The sequence below is a fragment of the Echeneis naucrates genome, chromosome 12 (assembly GCF_900963305.1).
Source record: "Echeneis naucrates chromosome 12, fEcheNa1.1, whole genome shotgun sequence".
Taxonomy (NCBI): Eukaryota; Metazoa; Chordata; class Actinopteri; order Carangiformes; family Echeneidae; genus Echeneis; species Echeneis naucrates.
Genome location: NC_042522.1, coordinates 6,238,547 through 6,260,734, shown reverse-complemented (window position 1 = coordinate 6,260,734; position 22,188 = coordinate 6,238,547). Strand labels below are relative to the sequence as shown.

The 22,188-nt window shown below is 41.5% G+C and overlaps 2 protein-coding genes across 4 annotated transcripts in view; one reads left to right on the top strand and one right to left on the bottom strand.

Annotated features, from left to right (window-relative positions):
* The first annotated feature begins 4,213 nt into the window (after nucleotides 1-4,213).
* dusp4 (dual specificity phosphatase 4) lies at nucleotides 4,214-12,523 on the top strand. Its single transcript, XM_029515171.1, has 4 exons — nucleotides 4,214-4,624; nucleotides 5,877-6,004; nucleotides 7,692-7,911; nucleotides 10,013-12,523. The coding sequence occupies exons 1-4, from the start codon at nucleotides 4,255-4,257 to the stop codon at nucleotides 10,399-10,401; spliced, it is 1,107 nt and encodes a 368-aa protein (XP_029371031.1). The 5' UTR covers nucleotides 4,214-4,254; the 3' UTR covers nucleotides 10,402-12,523.
* A 2,144-nt stretch (nucleotides 12,524-14,667) lies between these two features.
* Nucleotides 14,668-22,188, bottom strand: part of LOC115051646 (poly [ADP-ribose] polymerase tankyrase-1-like) — a 71,045-nt gene continuing 63,524 nt past the window's right edge. For 2 of the 3 annotated variants that reach the window (XM_029515170.1, XM_029515169.1), the window contains exons 25-29: nucleotides 21,188-21,262; nucleotides 20,934-21,039; nucleotides 19,659-19,845; nucleotides 18,945-19,101; nucleotides 18,711-18,851 (exon numbers count right to left, since the gene is read on the bottom strand). In XM_029515170.1, the coding sequence (XP_029371030.1) occupies nucleotides 18,765-18,851; nucleotides 18,945-19,101; nucleotides 19,659-19,845; nucleotides 20,934-21,039; nucleotides 21,188-21,262 (612 nt within the window). In that variant the 3' untranslated portion in view covers nucleotides 18,711-18,764. Of the gene's footprint in view, nucleotides 18,852-18,944; nucleotides 19,102-19,658; nucleotides 19,846-20,933; nucleotides 21,040-21,187; nucleotides 21,263-22,188 lie in introns of all 3 variants that reach the window. The other variant, XM_029515168.1, reaches the window with a different exon arrangement.

The following is a 22,188-nucleotide window of genomic DNA, read 5'->3' as shown; positions in this document are numbered from 1 at the left end:
ACCTTTTGTACTTTCACCCATACAACTCTCTCTCTACCGCACTCTCATGTCGACACACTCGTATAAACACAAGACAAACGACACAAACTCATTCATGAAAACATAGCACTCCGTCAAAGCTTAACCACTGGATTAGGGGATTAGAGAGCGGGACAGATTTACTGTGCGCACATGCTTCACACACATTTGTGTGTATGTTGTTTTATATGGTATGTTGCTGTTTTGTTTTTTAACCATTCATTCAAATTACTGAGACAGCACTCATTTGCTTTCTTTGCAAAAGTTAGAAAACAAGACCTATTCCATCATCATATCTAAACTGAAGCTAGAATTAATGTCGGTAGACGAGCCTGTACAAGTTAATATATAAGACATAATATTTTGTGTAGGGAGTTTTAAAGGTCCTTGTATAGACAGATGCTTTATCTTTGTATCTCTCAGACACATCAGACAGAAACAGATACACTTCTCTACTTTCTGCGTGGACATGGTTTTCAGGAGAAAGCCCCCAAAAAAGGCATATTTACTAAAGTGTTGAACTGTGCCTTTACAGAAATGATTCGTTGCTAGTCAGCTCTGTCAGCATAAAAAGTAAACGGAGTATTTTCATATATAAACGTTCCTTTATACTAAAGCCAGAGGGAGCAGTCGGTGCTCAGTGTTTGGCCCAAGGACATTTCAATATGTGGACAGGAGGAGTGATGGCACCAGCTTTATCTGCTGAGCCACAGCCATAAATTTCTCTTTACTGTCATCACCTGACTGTCATTACCATTGTCTGCTGTCGGTTTCCTATGCAGCTATTCTTTAAGTGCTGCTTCCTTGCAGTTATTTTCCAGTGCGCCTTTTGTTTACATTGTATTCTGTTTTGGTTTTTTTTCTTCATATAAAATATTCCTTTTTAATACTGCATGCCTATGTATGCTGTAGTATTCAAAAATCACAGAATTTCATTGTGGGGAAAGACGAAAATGAGGCAGAAATAGGCCAGCAAAAGACAGCAATGGATGAGAGGAGAAATTAAAGAAAGGAGGGAGAGCGATATTTACCTTCGCTGACATATAGCCTAAAAAATATCCCCTCTGTCCCTCTCTATCTCTCTCTCTCCCATTTACCCTGACGGATGGTGACATGCGGGTGAGGGATGTGAGGGGATGAATGGGTGGACAGGAGAGAGGGTGGGAGGGAGGGATGGATGACATCAGCGCAGCACATCTTCCCAGCCAATCCCCTCACGGCACCCCCCTCCCCGCCCGCTGTCTCCTCCCTCCCACACCTCTCCCTTGTTGCTACGGCAGCAGCACCATCCCGCCTGTTCGCGGCATTGTTTGGGGTTGGTAGTAATGTGGAGTGGTCTGCGTCTGTGTGTGTGTGTGTGTGTGTTTTTATGGGGTTCTACTGTCTGCAGTCCAGCACGATGTCGTTTCTTCAAGAACACATTTTTTCAGATGACTCTGCCCCCCTCATCATCCTTCATCTCTTCCTCCCTTTTGTCTCCCCATCTTTCATCTTTGAGCTCACCTATCTGTGTTCATGTTCAAGGTCCTTTCGTCCAGGACTTACTTTTGCTGCAATGCTTCTGTCACACATTACAAACACCACACACACTTCACGCAGGATATGTGTACAACCGCTCGTCCCTTCTGTGATTTGGACCAGATCGAGATACAACATCTGCTCTTGGGACATGCGACTCTCCGTACAGGTTACAAATTGAATAAAGGAGAGGGCTAACAACAACTGCAGGTGCGTCTACACAGTCCACGTGAGCTCATTAAATGATTTGGTGGGAATGATGCAATCACCAGATTCCAACCAAGAACTGAGAAAAACAGACATCTTAGGAAACACTCTCTGCCATCATTACCAGAACAAAGGATCGGGACATCTATTTTGGAAGAATGGCGTTCATTCCAATTGCAGGGGTGATTTAATCAGAGATGTCACTGTGTATCATATTGGAAATGTGGGATCTGCTGTTTGACCTATTCTTGGGGCTTAAAGTCTGAATATTTTGGCCTTTACTGAATACAGAGTGCCGCTTTAAATCTGTCTCTTACACTTTCCCAACTTTTTGTTACAAAAACAAAACTAAGTTACAAAACTAAAATGCTGGCGTGCCCCTTTAAAAATGCATATATATATATATATATATATATATATATATATATATATATAGTCTCCTGGCCAATAACTAAGTAATATTTACTCTAGTAAAATAAAAAAAAATTATATTTTAATGTACAAAAATAGAATTTGTTTCATGTTGTACAAATTGTGTCTACTTTGGCTTTTACACCGACAAAACAGCAAATTTTACATTGTTGCCTCATAACTACAAACCGCCTGCCACACTTCATTATGCCGTTTGCTTTCTGTTTAGTCTAGACAGTCTTATTTCTTACCACATCAGCCTGAAAACAAGACATAAGTACCACAGAACTTCCCGTGAGTTCAAGCTGGCTGGGAACAAGTTGCTTCAGATACTATACAAGCGTCATTTCAGTACTGCTGTCAGCTCACACTTGTATTACACGAGTTACAGCTAGGAATATTCATAAAAAATAAATTAGATATACAACATTTCAAAGCTGAGCAGCGAGGCCCTTGAACAAGAGACAAACAAACACGGATGCATATGCACATACTGTGAGCCGTTCTGCTGACACACACAGGTTTCCGCGCACAAACCCATTCATAATAAATGTCTGAGAATGATTAAATGTTAAAAAGATCTGTTTCTATAGTCTGTTTATCTGTACGTCCATTTCAGCTGGAGTGTCTTCCTTTTCTGAAGCCCATCTGTTGGTGTCAGGCTGCCCGAATTTTCTTCTTCTCATCTGCTATCGTGCTGCTGTCTTTCCTCTTGTAACCATGGAAATGAGATCAACATGCAAATACCTGAGCACGCTCGTTAAGGCTGTGTAATAGAAGATGCAAATTACATTTCCGCTTGTAGGATTACACACCCACATACACAGATGCACACTCAGACGTATACACACACACACACACACACAGATTTACGTATGCATATGCACATACGCAAGCACACCCACCAGCAGTCAGCACATTACAGCACAAACAGCTTGAAATTACTTTAAGCTTTACATCATTGAACCAAGCCCAACCAAGTTTAAAATAAAGTTGTCTCAAACTTAACATTTTTCTTGAGTGAGAGGTCAAATGCATCAAGGATGTAATATGACCTTAAAGTTTCATTATTTGATTAGTTGATTTCAAAGCAATCTGATTTACAGTGATGCCTTTTTAATAAGGTGCTAGAGCATACAGCCCGCTTTGTTCAGTGGAAACAAAGCAATCTTTTGATGGATTTACAGTTATTTCTCAGGGCAAATACGGAATATAAGTTTGATTTATTTATTAGTTATAAGTTTGTTGTAAGTTTTGAATTTTGCCCTCAAGCTGGTCTCTGTCTGCTGGATGGGAACTGGAAACGCTGCTGGGTTTGATGAGAGTAGTCAGACTGGATAAAGGCAGACAGTAGGAGGGAATGAACCCAAAACAAAAAGGCAAAGAGCATTATAGGCAGACTTTCAGTTTGCATTTTGACTATCAGCGTATGCAAGCTATTTAAAAAAAATTGAAATTTAGTTAGATAAAGCCATATAGGCCAATTTCAACATGTGAATAAAGTCAGTGGAGCATCTTTTCTATGTAAAAATAAAACAGGTCAGTAAATAAAATGAAAAATCCTTTTATTTTGATGATGTAATGATAATTCAGGTGCTGTTATGAGATGTTCAGGGCCCAGCAGCCCCTGCTGCTCTCCACATGGAGGCTAATCGCCATCCACCTTGCGTCTAGTTTCATTGATGTCTGGCTTTTTTTAAGCCGTTTTTTTTTTATGAATGAACAGTCGAGGAGGAAATGGGACGGGAATTCGGACGCTTCGTGATTGGCTGTGATCGGTTTACGTCACCTCCGCCGTGACGTGACGCATCCATTCATAAAAAAGGGGAGAGAGAGAAAGAGAGAGAGAAACAATCCTGAGGAGAGGCACTCAGGCAGAAAGCGGACGAGAGGAAGAGTAGAGCCGGTTGTGCGTAAAAAAAAAAGCGGTGCGGTTTTAAATGCGCGAGAAAATGCACGGATAGAGGATCAGGATCCGGATCCGTGCGGCTTCTCTGTGTTTGGAGGGCAGTGGGGTGGTGGGGGGGGCAAAGAGAGAGAGAGAGAGAGAGAGCGATCAGCCACTGTGACTCTTACGCACACAGCCGGAGACGACTTACGATGGAGGAGCTGTGCGAGATGGATTGCACGGTGCTGAAGCGGCTTCTGAAGGACGACGGCGCCAAGTGCCTGCTGCTGGACTGCCGCTCCTTCCTCGCCTTCAGCGCCGGACACATCCGGGGCGCAGTCAACGCCCGCTGCAACACCATCGTGCGCCGCAGAGCCAAGGGCTCCGTGCTCAGCCTGGACCAGATCCTAGCCGGCGACGAGGAGGTCCGGAGCCGCCTGCGCTCCGGGATGTACTCCGCCGTGGTGCTGTACGACGAGAGGACGCCGGACTCGGACACGGTGAAGGAGGACAGCACGGTAACGGTGGTGCTGAACGCGCTGAGCAGGGACTCATGCGGCACACACATCTACCTGCTGAAAGGTAAATCTGTGCTGCATCACTCCAGCCCGCCTCAGCCCGCTGTTGCAATTCTGGATTCAGCCCTACAGAAAAATACAAGTGTAACGTTTCTTGTGCACAGTTTATTGTCAATAACGGGCAAGCTCTGATAACTCCGCACAACACGTGAAACCATTTTCAAAGCAATGTTAGAGGTTACTCATGGTAAGGAGATCCATTTCCTTGAGTCTAAGACTGAGCCTTTGGACTGGAAGCACCAGACGTGTGTGGGCTGTTTACTCTCTAATGCTGCTCTAATGAGCTAATGTTAGGAATATGATCAATTTTTTGAGACTTTAAAGGACAATCACAGCCAACACTAATAGCAACAATGGTGCAAAATGTATTGGGTAGCCTTCTTTTAAGAGTGAGTCACCCATCCAGTGCTGATTTTTAAGAATCGTTATTATTTCCCTGACTCGTCGACGACGCTATATATTTGTTTATGCAGGCTGATTATCCTACAAAGCAGAGCTTGGAATATCCAGCCGACAGTGCCTGCGCTATTTCACAGAATATTGTTATTCATTTATCCCCCCCTACAATACACACACCAACTCGCATACGGTTACACACATTCACACACAGTCAGACCAATCGCTGTCAGCTAACCGAATGAGGTAATGCTGATGCGTAGAAGCCACTTCTGCTCAGAGGGAATTACAGTACACTCATGATCATTTCAGAAGAGCATGCCCTGTTTAAATCACTGATGGGGAGCGGTAAAATCTAAAATCAACACCCGATTTATCCACCAGACTATATATAGACTGCAGGAGATCTGAAAGCCAAAGCTGCCGGAAGCTGTGGCACATTTTTTTTTTTTTGTGCGTCCTAATGACGCAGGCGCCTTGAAGCAGAGGAGTGTTATGTGTGGAGCTTGTAAAGATGACTGAGGCGCAGAGAGCAGCGGCCAGCCTGATCATGTATTAAGAGAAAAAAAAAAAAAGCAAAGGGGATGATGGAATAACTTCCAAATCCACAACAGTAGACAGAGTCGGTCAGGGGTTGGTTCAGCAGACTTTGCAATGTACGCAGAGAAAGAAATCCTGCTGCTGTGTGGGAATGTTAATATACGTCATCTACCGTGTTTTTTGGGGTTTTTTTATGCACCACCCAGAAACAAACGGTCTCTGTCTCTTTACAGTGCTCATCGTTTCCTGCTTTATCACTATATTGCATGCTACAGTCCTTTCCCCGAAGCGGTGGTGATCGTGATGTCTCTCTTTTGCAGGCGGATACGACAGGTTTTTCACAGAATACCCAGAGTTTTGTTTAAAGACCAAATCCTTACCATCCCTCACCAGCCAGTCCAGCATCGACTCTGCCTGCTCGTCCTGTGGGACACCACACCACGATCAGGTAAAACGCAACCCCAGATGGACAAATGGATCTCAGGATCCACCTTTGGCAAAGTAGTGCAGTATCATGTTCTGAATGTGTGTACCCAATTGTTACGTTATGTCAATAGGGGTGTTTTTAATTATAAAATAATCACAAATGCTATTCCCAGGTCATTGGACCAAAACACTACCTCTTTAGACAAAAGGCCTTTGGTTTATTATGCTATTTAACAGAAAGAAGCAATACATTTTTAATGAATATATATAATGAACATGAGTAACCACAAAAATTATTTAAATGTATTAATTTCCTATCAGCTGATGAATCAATTGACAGGCTGTTTTATTTTATGATTCCTCAAGCTTCCTTATACTTTCACACACTGACAAACGGGCCAAGTGCAAACACTGCAGGTTATTTGTCTTGTTCAACTGAACCCAACTGTTTTTCACTTTCAGCCACATTATTCCACTCAGTCTGACAATTTAAACCAGCAAATGAGCAGTTGTTTCTTCAGTGTGGAGGCCAAGCCAGAGAAAATGAGAAAACTGACGTAGACGTTTCCTTAAAATCCGCTTTTTTCATTTGTGTTCACCTCTGACTCCCCTCTCGGTCAGTTACTCTGAACCTTTTGGCCCGGTTTTCAATGTTCAATGTCACGTGTGGTTTGGGTTTAATTCCCCCGGAGCGCGTGAAGAAAGACACAGACAATTCAGTCTCTGTATGTTTTCTAAAGAAAATTCTGTATAGTCTCAGCTTCGCAGTCGGGTGGGAGTTTCAGTTCAAGGAGTACTGTAGCTTCCTGTTGCAGTATTGATATTACAATGGACTGAAAGCCCAGTTGAGTATCTCTCTTGTATTTTGTCCTCTCGCCCTCCACCCCCGTCCTCACATTACATCTCTTAGCAGTATCGATCATTTCCTGACGCTGTGTCAGTACTGAGGTCGTCAGTGGCAGTGACATAAACAGACACAGCCCTCATCAATAAGTTTCACTACCGGTATAGACTGCCAACTGCCTGTCCTCTCAGAGCTAGTGAGAGGCAAAACATTACTTTGCCCAGGTTACAATATTATTTTCAATTTATATTGCGCAGACAATATGAATATAATTTGTGTGACTTTCCTGGAAATCCTTGCTGTGGATTTTGGAAGAATAGTAGTTTTGTTCCCCCCCGATGAGAGAATGGTGAATAGACATCACCTAGAAAAGCCTGTTGTACACGCAGGACTGATAAATCTAACCAACGTGCAGAAATGTGTCTGTGGTAGGTAACATTGTTGACTGGATCTGTAACTCACACAGTGAGTTGTGTTTCCATGTGAGGAAATAACTTGGCTTGAGACAGAAACCGACAAACTAAATTGCCCATTCCAAATGACTTTGCATTAATTATACAGATAATGAGCTGCCCCCGTCTGACGATAAGTGTGGCTAATGTGATTAACAAAATATTTAAGGTCATGCTGATACTGAAGTCAGCTGGTCTCTGTTGCTCACTGACACAGTGAATTCTTTGTCTTACCATACAAGCCTTTTCCAAAGTAAATTATTGTTAGCAAGACTCCCTGATTTGTTCAGAAGACTCTTCTTTTCAGACTAGCTCAGTGAATGAAGACTTACTTCAGGATTGACTGAATTAATCATGTACAAGCTGCCCAATTAATGAATTAACCATCACCCTCCCATCTGTCCTCCATCAAGGGCGGCCCAGTCGAGATCCTCCCATTCCTGTACCTTGGCAGCGCCCTCCATGCTTCAAAGAAGGAGGTCTTGGACGCCATTGGGATCTCTGCCTTGCTGAACGTGTCTGCCGACTGTCCCAACCACTTTGAGGGGGCGTACCAGTACAAATGCATTCCTGTGGAGGACAACCATAAAGAGGACATCAGTTGCTGGTTCCTTGAGGCTATTGAGTTCATCGGTCAGTGAGTAAGCGTGTGGTGTTGTGTGTCTATTTGCAGTTATCCCCCTGGTGGAAACCCCACACTGACTGTATATTTAATAGCAATTCAACATTCGGCGTTCAAGCTGCTTGCTTGAACGCTGACTTGCATGATATTTTCAGACTCATTTCCTTGTTTACGTCAACTAAATCTAAGCACCTGTGAGTGACACAGTGTGGGTGGGGCTGCGATGTCCTTTGTTCTCTGAATTTTGTCTTGATGCAGTTTGAGTTTCAGCCATAGTGGCTCGCTGCCTATGGTAGCTAAACAGTCGACTTCATCTGTTAATGTCAAGCCAGCTGGAAATGTTAAAACGCATCGCTCCCCCTGTACAGTCTGACAATCATTCAGACAACTGCAGTGGAAACTAACTCTGAGGTCGGCTCTGACAAATCATTTATTTATTCAAAGGAATGTGTCACAAATTATCATTTCCAAGTAGCCCTTTTATCACTTGCATTTTCCTCTGCAGAGAGAGTAAAGAACAAACCCAACAAAGAATCTCAGATGAATGTAATACACAGCAAAATGATGTGATACATTGTGTGAAAAGCTGATGGGTGCATTGAGGTAATAGAATATTCCGATCAACATTCCCTGCTGCTTAAATTTCACATACGTATTTGTATATATGAAATAGGCAAATGAGCTTTGCTTCTGCTTTGCATAGCCATGCCATGCATAGACATTGTGTGTTTGGTTTCCGTGCTCTGAGTATGTGTTTTGTGAGTGTGCACTCTGATGTGTGCGAGTAGGTACTGGTATGCGTCATAGTTAGCTGCTGTGGGACCAAAGTCTGACTCATCCATTGTTACCGGGTGAACGGATGCTGTGGTAGAGTTACCTGAAATCTGTGCTCGTGTGTGTGCATGTGTCTGTGGGTGGGGGTGCGTGTGTGTGAAAGAGGAATATTAAGAGACAAAATACAGACCTCTGAAAAGCAGAGAAAGGCAAAAAAAAAAAAAAAAGGAGAGAGATTTGGTGTTGGCTGCTGCCACTCAAGAAACTATGCACTTCCATCTTAAGTTTGCTCATGTTCAGATTCAAGGCAGTGAGAATTTATTTAAACATCATAAAACCAGCAGTGGTGGAAAATTAGATTGAATCCATCAACTCGACAAATATGATAAATTAAGTCGGTCCATTATCTCGTTTATATTGTGTGCTTTTTATGTCCTACATTCTGCCTCACACGCTTGAGCGCCATAAACAAGTACTGTCCAACTAGTCATGCAAACGGAGGACGTTCAGAAAATTGAGTTACTGTAAATGCTTTAATCAAACTAACTCCAAATTGGTTTTCACACTGACAAAATAATGACCTGCATTCAAACAAACTGCGAGAAGCTCTGACAAAAATAGGATAAGAGGGGGAAGCATGGAAGAGGGTTAGCCACTGATGACTCAATTTTTTTTGCCTTTGCATGTTTCAGCTAAATGCGATTTGCTGCATTCTCTGCATGTTGAAGCTAGTTCTCAATTTGACTGAACAGGAAGGGGAAGAAGGGCATGAATGTGCGGAGGAGAGGAAATGAAAAGGGTTTGAGGCAAAGCATCACTGAACATCTGCTGTGTTTAAAGTATTTGGTGGATGGTAGTTTCTTTTTTTTTGACCTTATTAAGATTAAACCTCTGTGATAAACCTTTTTAATCTTTTTGTAAAAAAAAAAAAAAACCTCTGCTGTCTGAGCAACTTGATGTGGCACCAGTGTTAAAATGGCATCTTTTTCAACTGTAAAACTGCTCTCAAAATATTTGGATCCGTTTTGCTTACAAAGAAAAGTCATCAGATTGCCAAAGCCGCAAATGTTTAATTTCATTTACAAAATGAAATAAAATGTTAATGTCAGTGAAACAGTTGTTGAGATATTTTGGCTGAAATCTTTAAATGTCAACATCAAGTTGCTGTTCAGAGAAAACCAAAGTCATTAGGCCTGAAAACCATGAGCGTCTTTAAAATGTGATGCCAACAAAACAAACACTGACATCATTGATAAGGAATAGAGCAGAAAGAAAACATGTGAGTACTTTGTTTTGTCCATGGAAACCTCTGACCTTTGACCCCACCTGTCTCCTCAGATTCCGTGCGGGACTCCAGTGGGAGAGTGCTGGTCCACTGTCAAGCAGGCATTTCCCGTTCTGCCACCATCTGCCTGGCCTACCTGATGAAAAGAAAGCGCGTACGTCTGGATGAGGCCTTCGAGTTTGTGCGTCGGCGCCGCAGCATCATCTCCCCCAACTTCAGCTTCATGGGCCAGCTGCTGCAGTTCGAGTCGCAGCTCCTTGCCACCTCCTGTGCTGCCGAGGCAGCTGCAACAGCCAGCCCACTACTCGGACCCAAGCCGCCCACAGCCACCACCTCGACGGCAGCCACGCCCACCTCTCCGTTCATTTTCAACTTCCCAGTCTCTGTGGTGAACCCCGCCTATCTGCACCACAGCCCAATCACGACCTCGCCTGGCTGCTGATGGACAGCCAATCGCAGCCTCCTCCTGACAAACTATTCGAGCAAAGACTGGGCTAGCAGCGGCTGGAGGAAGCGTCGGTCTTACTGACCGCCGCAGTCTGTACATGCTTCCAGGGTGGGCAAGTGAGAAGCGTCATGGTGCCTGATTCAAAACTCAAAGACTGAAAAATGAAAAACACAAAGAAACAAAAGCTTTTTTTTTTTTAGTTCAGAAATCAGCCAACACTCCTTCCCATCTAACACAAGATATATTCAAAGCGACCAAAAAAATGAACTGGTTTTCATAATTTGTATCAATGGACAGGTTTGGAGGGAGTGTTGGACTGATATTTACTAAGACACACCCTCTTCCTTGACAAAAATAAACAAACAAACAACAAAGCAAAAACTGACGCACAAACACTGACACAGGGAGGCATGAAAAAAACTCTTTTTCTCTCTCTCTCTGCCTCACACACACACACACACACACACACACACAGACAGGCACGTGCACACACTCATGACTACCAACTGAATAAGCTCAGTATGAAGACAGGGTTTGTTGCTATGGAGACGACAGGTCTTTAGGAGAGGAGATGGACACAGGAAGGAAGGAGGAATTTTAAGCATCCGCTCTTTCCCCTTTGCGTGTCCCTCCTGTTGCTAGACAAAAGAGATGGATGGAAAAAAGAGGAGAGGAGACGGTGATAGAAAGCAGGAGCCTCTTCAGTGACAGGTGCTCTGCCGGAGCTTCCTGTCTTTCATACGTCCTCTTCCTCTCTCCGAACCCCCCCCCCCCACCACCGCCAACCTCCGACACCTTCCTTCCCTCTCCTCTCCTTTTCATCCTTTTATATTCCTCCCTCCTCGTCTTCTCATCCCTGCCTCTCATCTTAACCCCATCCGGCCCCTCTCCTCTAACTCCTCATCTCTTCACTGAAGAGGTCAAATAAATAAAATAAGATGCCAAATAGAGGTCAGGGCCCTTGGTAAATGGACTGGGAAACCCCACTGCAGGCCCCTTATACTCACTCTAGGAAACTCCCTTTGCCACATCACACACAAAAAAAAAAGTGCAGATGGTAGTGCTGAAAAAAAGGAAAAAAAAAAAGTAATTAGAAATAGTGCTGCCTTTTACAGGATGAGAGGGCAGTTTTAGAGCATACTGGACCTGGACGACAGCCACTTAAAGGACCGTGCTGGTGTCTTTGTACCCTTTAACTCATTATAACATATGTCTCCACTATGTTGACCATTTTCCAAATCGTATACACCTAAAAGTCACTGGGTTCAGTTCTCGTCTATATCTATATTTTTATAGCATATTCAAATGACCTGAAAAAGCTGACTCCAACTGGCTGCTTTGGAAAACGGCGATGTCGTTTTAATGGGCTAAAATGTGCACTGCCAGCGGATGGTCCCTTAAGATGTTTGTGCCTTGGACATAAAGGCATTCTGCGGATTTAGGCTTCACTGGATTTGCCAGGAACAGCTTTTTTTTTCTCTTAGCTGCTAGAAAACAGGTTGCTTAATGTTTGTCCAAGAAATCTCAGTATTTCAGCAGAGCAGTACAGAAGTGCAGCTTCATGTTTACACACACACACACACACAATACGTATTGTACATGTAAAATTAATGAATAGAATAATGAGAATGACATTTTTTTTTAAAAGAACGGGAACTCAGGTTACTTTAAACACATTACAGAAATAATCCTGCAACAATCTTGGGTTCGTGATTATGTCAAATGGATATTCTGACATTTTAGAACAAATTGGATTGCAATACTTTCTCTGTTAGATATATATCTTTTGATGTTTTAAACAAATACACCTTAGATTTTTAGAGACTGTCCATCCGAATGTGAGCTTCTTTGTACCAAACATTAGAGACCTTTGAGACTATAATACAATAAGTTGTCTCAAACATTATCTCCATTCAGTGTGTATCTGTGCAACACAACAACCGTAATTCTTCTGTGTTTTTGAAGTTTGTACAGAGCTCTCTCTGTAGCACTTTGAAATATTGCAATATTCTATGTACAATCCATTCACAAACAACAATTACAGTGACTCTTTAGGACATCACACCGAAACATCAGATCAGATCTTAAAAAAACAACAACAAAAAAAAAAAAAAAATCAGATAGACACCCAAAGGCAAAGTTCTGCCATGGTGACACACACACAGAGTTTCAAAGAAAACAAACCTTTTTCTGTTTTTGAAGATGGTCGGCACTTATCTCTGTAGCACTTTGAAGTGATGCAATACTGTATTTATAATTTATGATTGATTTGCACATCATGGTGATGTTAGACTGACTAGACTTTGCATACAGACACTTTGTCTATGTAAAGAGAGTGTGAGAGAGAGAGAGAGAGAAGAAAGAACCAGTGAAAAACGCAATACTTTGTACACATCAGTGTGGTCTGTACATGTCTCTGTGTTGGTCAGCCATCTGCCTCTCTGTGTTAGTCCATCTGTCTAGATTGTCTCTGTCTGGTCAACGCTGTTTACCCATCTTGGCAATATCAATCCTCCACTTGGACATTTTTATATATATATATATATATGTATGTATGTGTGTATGTATATATATATATATATATATATGTACATACACACACACAAACACACACACACACAACTTCCCCTCAGTTTTATTGTGGAATGAATGATGTGCATTTATTTATTACTGAAAATCCACTGTTGAATAAACAATGTTCTTAATGAAGTTCGATGTGCCTTCTTTAATAACTGACCCTCCTCTCACCAACATAATGAATTTTGAAAAATGGTGTTGTGGGTAATGTAGGAATGTAAGCGATCACACAGACAGGTAAAGGAGCAGTATATAATCTAGTTATACGTTATCACAGGGGAAGGGACACTGAATTACAAAATCACTGCCATGGCTGTATTTGCATGGCAAAGATTAAACAGATTATAGATTACAAGGTTGAAACAAATAATAGGCAATAGGCAAAACTAAATGTCGAAAGGTCAAGCATCAGCTTATGTAGGTTGTTCTGATAAATTTGATCTCTTACTATCCGCATAACATGTATTTTAGGATATGCCTCAGTAGTCCTGCACCATCTATGACTTTAGTCTGCGTTTTTTTTGGATCACCCAGCTGTGCTCTCAGGTCGGCTGCTCAGCTGCCTGTGAGCTTTGGGCTCTGAGGATTCCTGTCTGCTATTAAATCTCTCCCGAAGACTTAAGTTTCCTCATCCTTTGGCACTGTGTACAGTTTTGAGTTTGATTTCATTTTAATTGTACAATCTTTTTTTTTTTCTTTTTTTTTGGCCTAGCTGTTATTTTCCACACTCTAAAGTGCTTTATGAATAAAGTTAGATTGGATCAGATTGGCACAGAGCAATTATAAGTCTACAGCACCATCCAGTGGTGCAAACATGTTTTTGCCCTCATTCATTATTTCAGGTGAATGAAAAAGAGGTGCAAGGCACTAACACAGTAAGAGGAAGGGGATGCGATTCCCAGTTAAGCCAGCACAGCCTCGGTTATCCTCTAGAAAAAAATAGTTTGGGTCTTTGATCAGGATCCTCCACAAAGTTTAGGATTTGTTTACAGTGGAAGTCTATATCTGAAGTAGGTGACTTATTTAATGTATATCTATCTATGTCTACATATATATAAATTATTATTTCTGTTATTATTATTAATATTATTTCTCTTTACTTGTGGGGGAATTAATGATTGTGCTTTTTCTCACTGTCTTGATTTTTCAGCCAGACAAATGTGCCTGTTCGAAAGACACTTCTCATGGTCATTTATCTCTAAGCACAAACAGGAAATCAATTGACCGCAACAAGAAACAGAGTGTATTAGCTTTTTAAGACAGTTTACTGCCTTCCCAATCTCAGACGAGAGATTAAATACTGGTAGTTCATTTTTTCCGGCGATGAAACTTGTCTGCCAGACCTCTGGGATGTATGGATTCGTGCACATTCAACACTAACCCCTACAGTTGCTTAGACTTGTTGAATTAGCTGTTTAGCCTAAAAGTACAATAATCAAAACCAGTGGTTTTAAACAATGAAGAAACAAAAAACAAAAAATGAGACATACACGGGCTCACACACACTACTTCAACAGCTCTGCAATAAATACTATAATAAATACAGCCTTTGTGCAGGTTGAAATGTTAAGTCTTCAAAAATGCTTTGAGGTGTTGACTGAACTTTCTGATCATTCTGGAGGCTGTTGCTCAGGGATGTAGTTGTTCTTGATATTTTGCAACGAGAGCTTACAAATAAGCAGTTACAGGCTTTCTGTGAACATTGATTTGTGGTTAATAGAACTGACTCACTTGCCTCAGTGGAGCCAAATAAACAAAATTTAGCGAACTCAGAAAAAGAACCATTTAAGAATAACATGCTGTTTAGTAACCATAAGCTGCCAATAACCTGAACCAAGAAGTTCATCTAAAGAAAAACCAGAAGATGCTTTATTATGTTCTTTTATTAAGGATTTTCTTCTGTACAAGAGTGAGGAGTTCCTCTGTTTAATGTTAGCTGGTCAGCAGTTCTGTACAACCGTCTGTACAACACAATGTCAAACATTACTGACAAGGAAATGTGTTTACGAAACTTGTGGCTTTTAGTCGAAGGCAGGTCACACGGTGAGCTTAATCGAACACAAACCTGCGCACATACGCACAAACTCTTCATGCTATTTCCAAAAAGATGGGCGACCGGCTCTTGATACAGACAAGTAGAGGGAGAGAGACCAGTTAAACACAATTCATAAAAGCCATTAAATAAAAAAAAAGTCTTTCAAAGGGCAAAAAATAACAAGAAAAATAAACTCAGACTCATTCATAAAAGAGCCATTAAAAAGCCCATTTGGAGTTAGTGTATTTACAGTCTGGTTTAAAACAAAGCCAGCGGCTTTCTGATATTAAACCATGCAGCGATGCTGACCTTACTGAGGTCAACTTAAACCCCACTTGCTCTTTAAGTGATAAGAGAGATGACGGTGATGCTGCCAATTCATCTGAAACATCTGCAGACCAATCAGATGATGTAGATCTCACTCACTCACTCACTCATCTTCATCCACTTTATCTGTATCTGGGTCGTGGGGCAACTCACACTGGGAAAGGGCTGGGGTACACCCTGGACAGGTCGGCTGTCCATCGCAGGGCCAACACACAAGGACAAACAGACAACCACTCACGCTCGCATTCACACCTACGGTCAATTTAGAGTCTCCAGTTGACCTATACATGCATGTCTTTGGACAGTGGGAGGAAACCCACGCAGACACGCCTGATAGAAATCTGAGCGCCATTAATTGAAAATTGAAATCTGGAGATTTTGAGAAATTACAGAGGAAAAAAAAAAAAAAATCATAGATTTTATACCATTGTGTTGGGCAGTGTTTTTCTTTTAAAGCTTCCATTAGAAAACTTCCATTAGAAAACGTATTATAATAAAATTTGTTATTTTCAATTCTCAATTCTTTAATCGTCGGTTTTTTATTCTGGGTCCTTGCATTAAGTGAAATTAATTTTAGTTATATTAATTTCCTTTTCATTTGAATTTGCATTTTGAAGCCGCAGAAATAATTTTACCATTCATTGCTTTTGGGATGAAATATTGCTATCAGATGCGGGCAGCGAATCTGATAAGAAAAAATGCTGACAAAATGCTGTTCAGCCTGCCAAAAAGTTTAGCTTATTAGTTTGAGGGGCAGCCAGGTGACCGCCAGCTTTCAGTGACCAAAAGAGTTCAGACTCGATTAACACTATAATGAGGATTTAATGTTTGTTTGGACTTGGCTCAGACCAGCGTCATCTTCACCTTCCCTTGAAAGCGTAAATCAGCTGAAATATGAGTTTGTGTAATGCCAACAAGTCAGGATTTTAAAAAATAAATAAATAAATAATATTCAAAGGGAAAAAAAATAATCAAATGTCAGCGGAGCTTCAGTCTAAAGTCTGATATTCGAGTTGTGATTAAATTAAAACAGATCTTTCCTGTCCTGTCAGCTCTCTCTTTTGCTACTACGTGATTTTGGTAAACTCCATTGTGAGTTTCCAATCAGTTTCAAGGCAATGTTTTTGCAATGTTTTTATTTTGAAAAACTTCTAAGGCCATTCTCCTTTCTGTTGCATGTAGTTTTAAGGAAATTCCCGAGATGCTCTGCATTCGATGGGCTTGATTCGACAACAATATGATATGATCACTATGAAAGAAACCAAACTGCATGCATCTGCCTGTGTGGCGTACAGTGTCATTAATCGAAAGTAATGATCATAAATAAGAAACTATCAGCAGAAAAACGGGGTCAGTGTAGTCAAAAAAAAAATCTTACAGTACATATTGTGAGAAGTTTGCTGTTGCCTGTACATGGTGGTGTGTTGCGATAAATGTTTATTGCAACCAGATATGAGAGAGCTCATCTTAATGTACAACTTATTAACCCCGACTTCAGTCAACCTGCAGATTTCTAGTTATGTAACCACCTATAACCAGACCTCTGACTCACTCACTAACATCCAGTGACAAGGCTCACTTCACATTTCTTTTTTAGGAGTGTAAACTCAGGAGAACAAAAAGGGTAGAAATGCAAAGAAAAGCAAAATGGAATACATATCAGAAAAATGTAAATAAATACTTGTGTGCACAAATTCAACCCTACATAAATGCCTTTCTGGTATGTATTACTGTATATGCACCCTTCCATTTTATACTACAGGCCAGCAACTCCTCTGTTGCACCACCAGGGGTCATCAGGAGTTACAGGAAGAGAGGAAAGAGGCATAGAAGGCAGCAGGTTCATGTAAACAACAACACAGGGGAAAAAGGTGTGTCCCTCTAAGAGCCACTAAAACACAAGATGAAAATTAGCTTCAGGTATAAATACACATGACGCATGAACGGATTTAGCAGCAGAGACGTGTGAGTGTCAAGCTACACTAGACAAGATCAGCATCAATCGCAAAGTGGAGGGTCACATTGAAAAGCCAACCTTTGTTCCCCGAATCGTATTTAGTAGCGACTCTAACAAAGAGCTCCATCCTGAGAGGGCTGGAGTCGGGATTTTCTCTTTAACTGGGTTCTTTTGATGCAAGAGATCTGGTCTGGTAAACATCAGCTCTCTGTGGCTACCACCTATGGACAGGGTGTTTACGCATGTACAGTCTGGTCGCTGGTGGTCCATCTGACTGTTTACATCTGAGCTGGGCCAAAACAAGCAGAGACCACTGTGCCAGTATTAACCCTGAGCTTGAAAAACTTCCAAGTTCTTTTCAAGTCTGCTTCCTTTATGAGAAGTTAAGACTGACAGAAGAGTATGTTTGGGCTTGATTGACAGCTGTTTCAGCCTTCACGCTCAGTCATTGTGGTTACTTCTTGATTGTCCCAAACCTGTCTTCAGATCAACAAAATTTGGATGTTTAGGCCAAGTTAACCCAAAAATGTCTAAATCTATACACGTCTGCTCTTCTGTTCTCGGTGTGGGTATGAATCAGGTTGGTTCTGGTAGGAATTGCAGAGGAAAGTGTGCATTCAGGGCTGGTAGCAGCAGTGGATTGTGGTCTCCTGTTTGTTTTCAGATTATTGACTTCTGGGTATTTGTCCACAGTTAATCTCTTTTATTTCCCTGTGCTCATGCACGTTTCGTCGCCTCGTCTTTTGTTTACAGCAGGAAGGATGTGAGCCAACACAGAGAATTGTGTCCCCATTGGAGAAAATGTGAAAAGCTCCAATGTAAAAGGCGCTGCGATTTCTCTTTCCTCAGCATGACAACTGCTGTTTCCTGAAGCGCCTTCAGGGCGTTGTTTTGTTGCTGTGGTTAATGCACAAAGCCAAAAGAGGACACAATATCAAAACAACACATTAGTACGAGGGGTTGAATACATGAGGGGTGAAAAGGTGCAAAATCGATGATGTTTGTTCTGCTTTTGACTGCGTCCTTTTCTAATTGCTCTCTTAATTGTTTTTAGGATCAAGTCAAAGTCCTACAAATCTAGAAATTGGCTTTGTGGTGCACATCCAGATACATCGATTAAACCATTTGCATTTTCTCTCTGCAAAATTAGATCCAATTAATTACAGAGCCTGATGGATTTTTGCTGCAGGCTCCTTTGGACTGTGTATGTATCATACCCGAAACTTAAAGATACCCGTCCTCACTGGCTCCATCTGCTCAGCCATGTCCGTGTCTGTTCCCGAGGATCATCTGCCTCCTGCCAAGTCGACACTTCCACTCTCCCGCCTCAAGTTCAGCTCGGGAGAAATCTATTTTGGCTCCGAGGTGTGAAATGCCTCCTTGTTCACTTCTCGCCCTCTCAGAGTGTGGGACTAGCCCACTGCTGTCTGGCCCCCTTCTGGATCCGGCTTTGGTTGAACTTTAGGACTTCTGCTCTGCTGTGGCAGCAGGCGCAGCCATACTCTCCGGCTTTACAATCTGGTACGTGATCAAGTACTCTGGATAAGCCTGGAAAATGACATTAGAGGACTTTAGAATGCCGGAACCTGAAGTACAACGGACAATTAATCACGTTGATGACTAACACATGAACAGACTGACCTGCTCCCCTCTGTAGATGACATACTCTGCATATGCTAGTCCGTTGACACTGGGTCGACCTATAACAGAGTGGTGCCCGGGGGGTGCATGGGCCATTTTCATCGCACTGAACTGAAGAAACGACTTACCCAGCGTCACCCTGCAGAACAGCATCTGCCTGTAAACATAAGGACACGCACAGATCGATACCACCGATGGTGAGATCATCACTATCAGACGTCACACCCTTAAATAGCGGTTATGTTTTACACCTTTGTGGAGTAAAAGCAAGGGAAGAATCCATTAAACTGTGGTGCCAATCTGGTCAAAGAGGTGGAACCAGGAATTTAATAATGTTATCATCCTACAGTAAATTTTTAATACATGTGTCAGTTTCTTCAACGTAAATGATACATGGATATTGATCGAAAATAATAACTGTAGTGACTTTGTACAGTTTCATTTTGCTTCATTGTCTTACCAAATGAATAAGAAGCCCCAAAAATATCAAGGGAGTCAGTAAATATAAGAAAATCTAAATTAAGTGTTGTCACTCAATCAAACCTCAGTAGCAACAAACCCGTTTGGTTTGAATCCTACATACAAGAGCTGGTTTTTCTTGCTATGACAAGTCAAAATGTCTGATGTGAAAAAGGAATAAAAAAGGAATTGAATAGCGGTTTGGAAAAATTGGCAGAGAAAATGAACTTTGGCTGAATGAATAAAAAGACTCACCTGTGGCACACGTAGCAGGAGCGGTCTTTGTGCGTAGGACATCCCGTTCCTCCTCCAATTCCGTACACATACTGATTACTTTTGGAGGAATTCTCCGCAAAATATATGCCAGCGCCGAACATGCCACCAATGTAGGCGTGACGCTCATCGAAGCCCTTGTGGATGATGGCATTGATGAAGGGAGAACCTGAAATGAAAGAATTTCAAAAAGTGAAAAGAGACATTTTGCATTTCGCTCTAAAAACATGCCAACAGTCTCCATGAAGAGTTCTTCGAAAATCTTTTGACACATCTGGTTTTGGTTCTGGCTTTTAATTCATTACCTCTTCTGACTGTCTTGCGGAGAAAATGAACATAAAAGCATCATCTGTTTGATGACGTGATGTTTACATTCACAATCCCCTGCAATCACTAAATCTCCCCTTTTAGAAACCAGACCAAACAGCTCAATACTCCAGATTGTGAAGCATAAATAAAAACACAAGAATAAAGATTGCATATGGGGTACTGAGATCCAGATTCTCGCTGGCAAAGCGATGCCTATGATTTAGGACACAAAGCATGATTACAGATGCCAGATCTTTGCAGCATTAAGGAAACCAGACAACTTCTAGAGAATTCCTCATCGACAGTGTTTAAAGTATATAAACAGATCTCAGATGCAGTCCTGAGGGTTTTGTCCTGAACAAGTGTTGTGGTTGAAAGGGGACATGGAAGATTATTGTGATTCGTTAAAGCTTACAGTCAGGCCACAACATGGAAAACACCACATTAAAAGAAGAGTTCATCTCAGAGCAGACTAACGGTTGAATCTGCATTTTTCTCATGTGAACTAAGAGAAAGTGACTGAAGCTGCTGGGGAGATGTGATGAAAACTTAATGAAGAGGAAAACTGTCACTAGGTTGGACCAGCTGTAGTTCTGTGACATGCATCTGTGACATTCTTTTTTTTTGCTGTACTTTTATGGGTCAGAGAATAAGCTGGACTCTGGATTTACACACAGCAGTAATACCTGCAACACAATGCTGTATGATTTGCATATTCAGGGCTCCGGTTTTTTGCCTTGTCCATCACATTTCCAGTTATTTTTTAACCAAAGAAACAAATCCAATCACAAACCACAGCAGTTCAACAGCTTTCGACTTGAATGTTTGTTGGAAAACACAACTAAATATATATCTAAACAGTAAAAGCAGAAAATATAAGCTGTATATGATGAGGCTCAGCCCACTCCCACCATACTCCTGATTATTTTGTCACATGTATTTATTTACCATGAAAGAGCATGCGCTCGTTGTGATGATTGTGATTCTCGTCAGCAATTTCCTTTTGTCTGTGTGCGTATCTCTCCCGAAGCTTCTTATTCACCACTTTCTGAATCTGCAGGCAGAGGAAGAATGAAGAGAGAAAACCTTTTCACTGTTTCAAATAAAAATTCATTTACTCAAATTAACTTTTCAAATAGGCAAATCCAGGGGTAATAAAAAAAATCTTAATTTGTGGTCATAAAGGCAGGACATGTCCGAACCTTGATAATGTTGTATCGGCTGAAGACTCCGCCCGCGTTGCCTCCATCACGGTGTTCTCTGATGGTGCTTTGTAGCTGAGGAGGAAATTAACAGTTAGAAGTCAATCAAAATCACTCACACAGACAGACACCCACACAAAGCTTTTAAAAGTTAGATTAATGTTTAGGATAAAAAAAAAAAAAAAACTCTCTCCATGAGTACTGATCAGAAGGTGAGATTCATAGAACTCTGTGGACAGCATTAGAGTTGATGATGAGCCATTTTGTACCTTAGAGAAAACTGCACAACTGATGGCCAAGTAACCTCCTCAATGAGGAATTCCAAGCCCAAACTACTTTTCAAATTTTATTTCTGAATCCTTTCAAGATTCATTTGAAATCCATTGGCCATTACCGACCTGTGCACAAAAATATGGATCACAAAAGCCGTTTTGTCAGTGATTAAATGAAGCAGCAGCTCATTCAATCGGAGTAGATACCTCAACAATGCCTGTGGGAAATTTAGAACAATTCAGCTGCAAAAGTGCAGAATCAGCTGCAATAAAGAAAGAACTGCTGTGTGTGTATTTACAATGTGATGGAGCCATTCGAACAAGTTTCACTGTGGCGTGTGTCCGGTGATAATCATCTCTCACAAAATGACTTATCCTCCCAATGAGATCATTGATGTCTATAACATAACATTATGGCACATAAAGGCAGCTTGGCAACATTTTCTAGCATCATCAGCGCTACAGAGATCTGATAGATATAGTCAATGACTGACAGATCAGTCATTTTGAAGAAAACATTACAGTTTAAATTACCTGTTAAATTTCAATTAGCATCTGATGGTCCTCATTAATTTGAAACTCATTTACTGATATGTGCTGTCTCCTTGAGTTACTGCTATCATTCACTAGAGTGATGCAGTCGGGAGGGCGGCTACACTGACTTCTACACAGTGTTGCTGTGCTGAAGAGAGACTGTGTGGCGAGCAGCTATGCACAAGACTGAGTAAA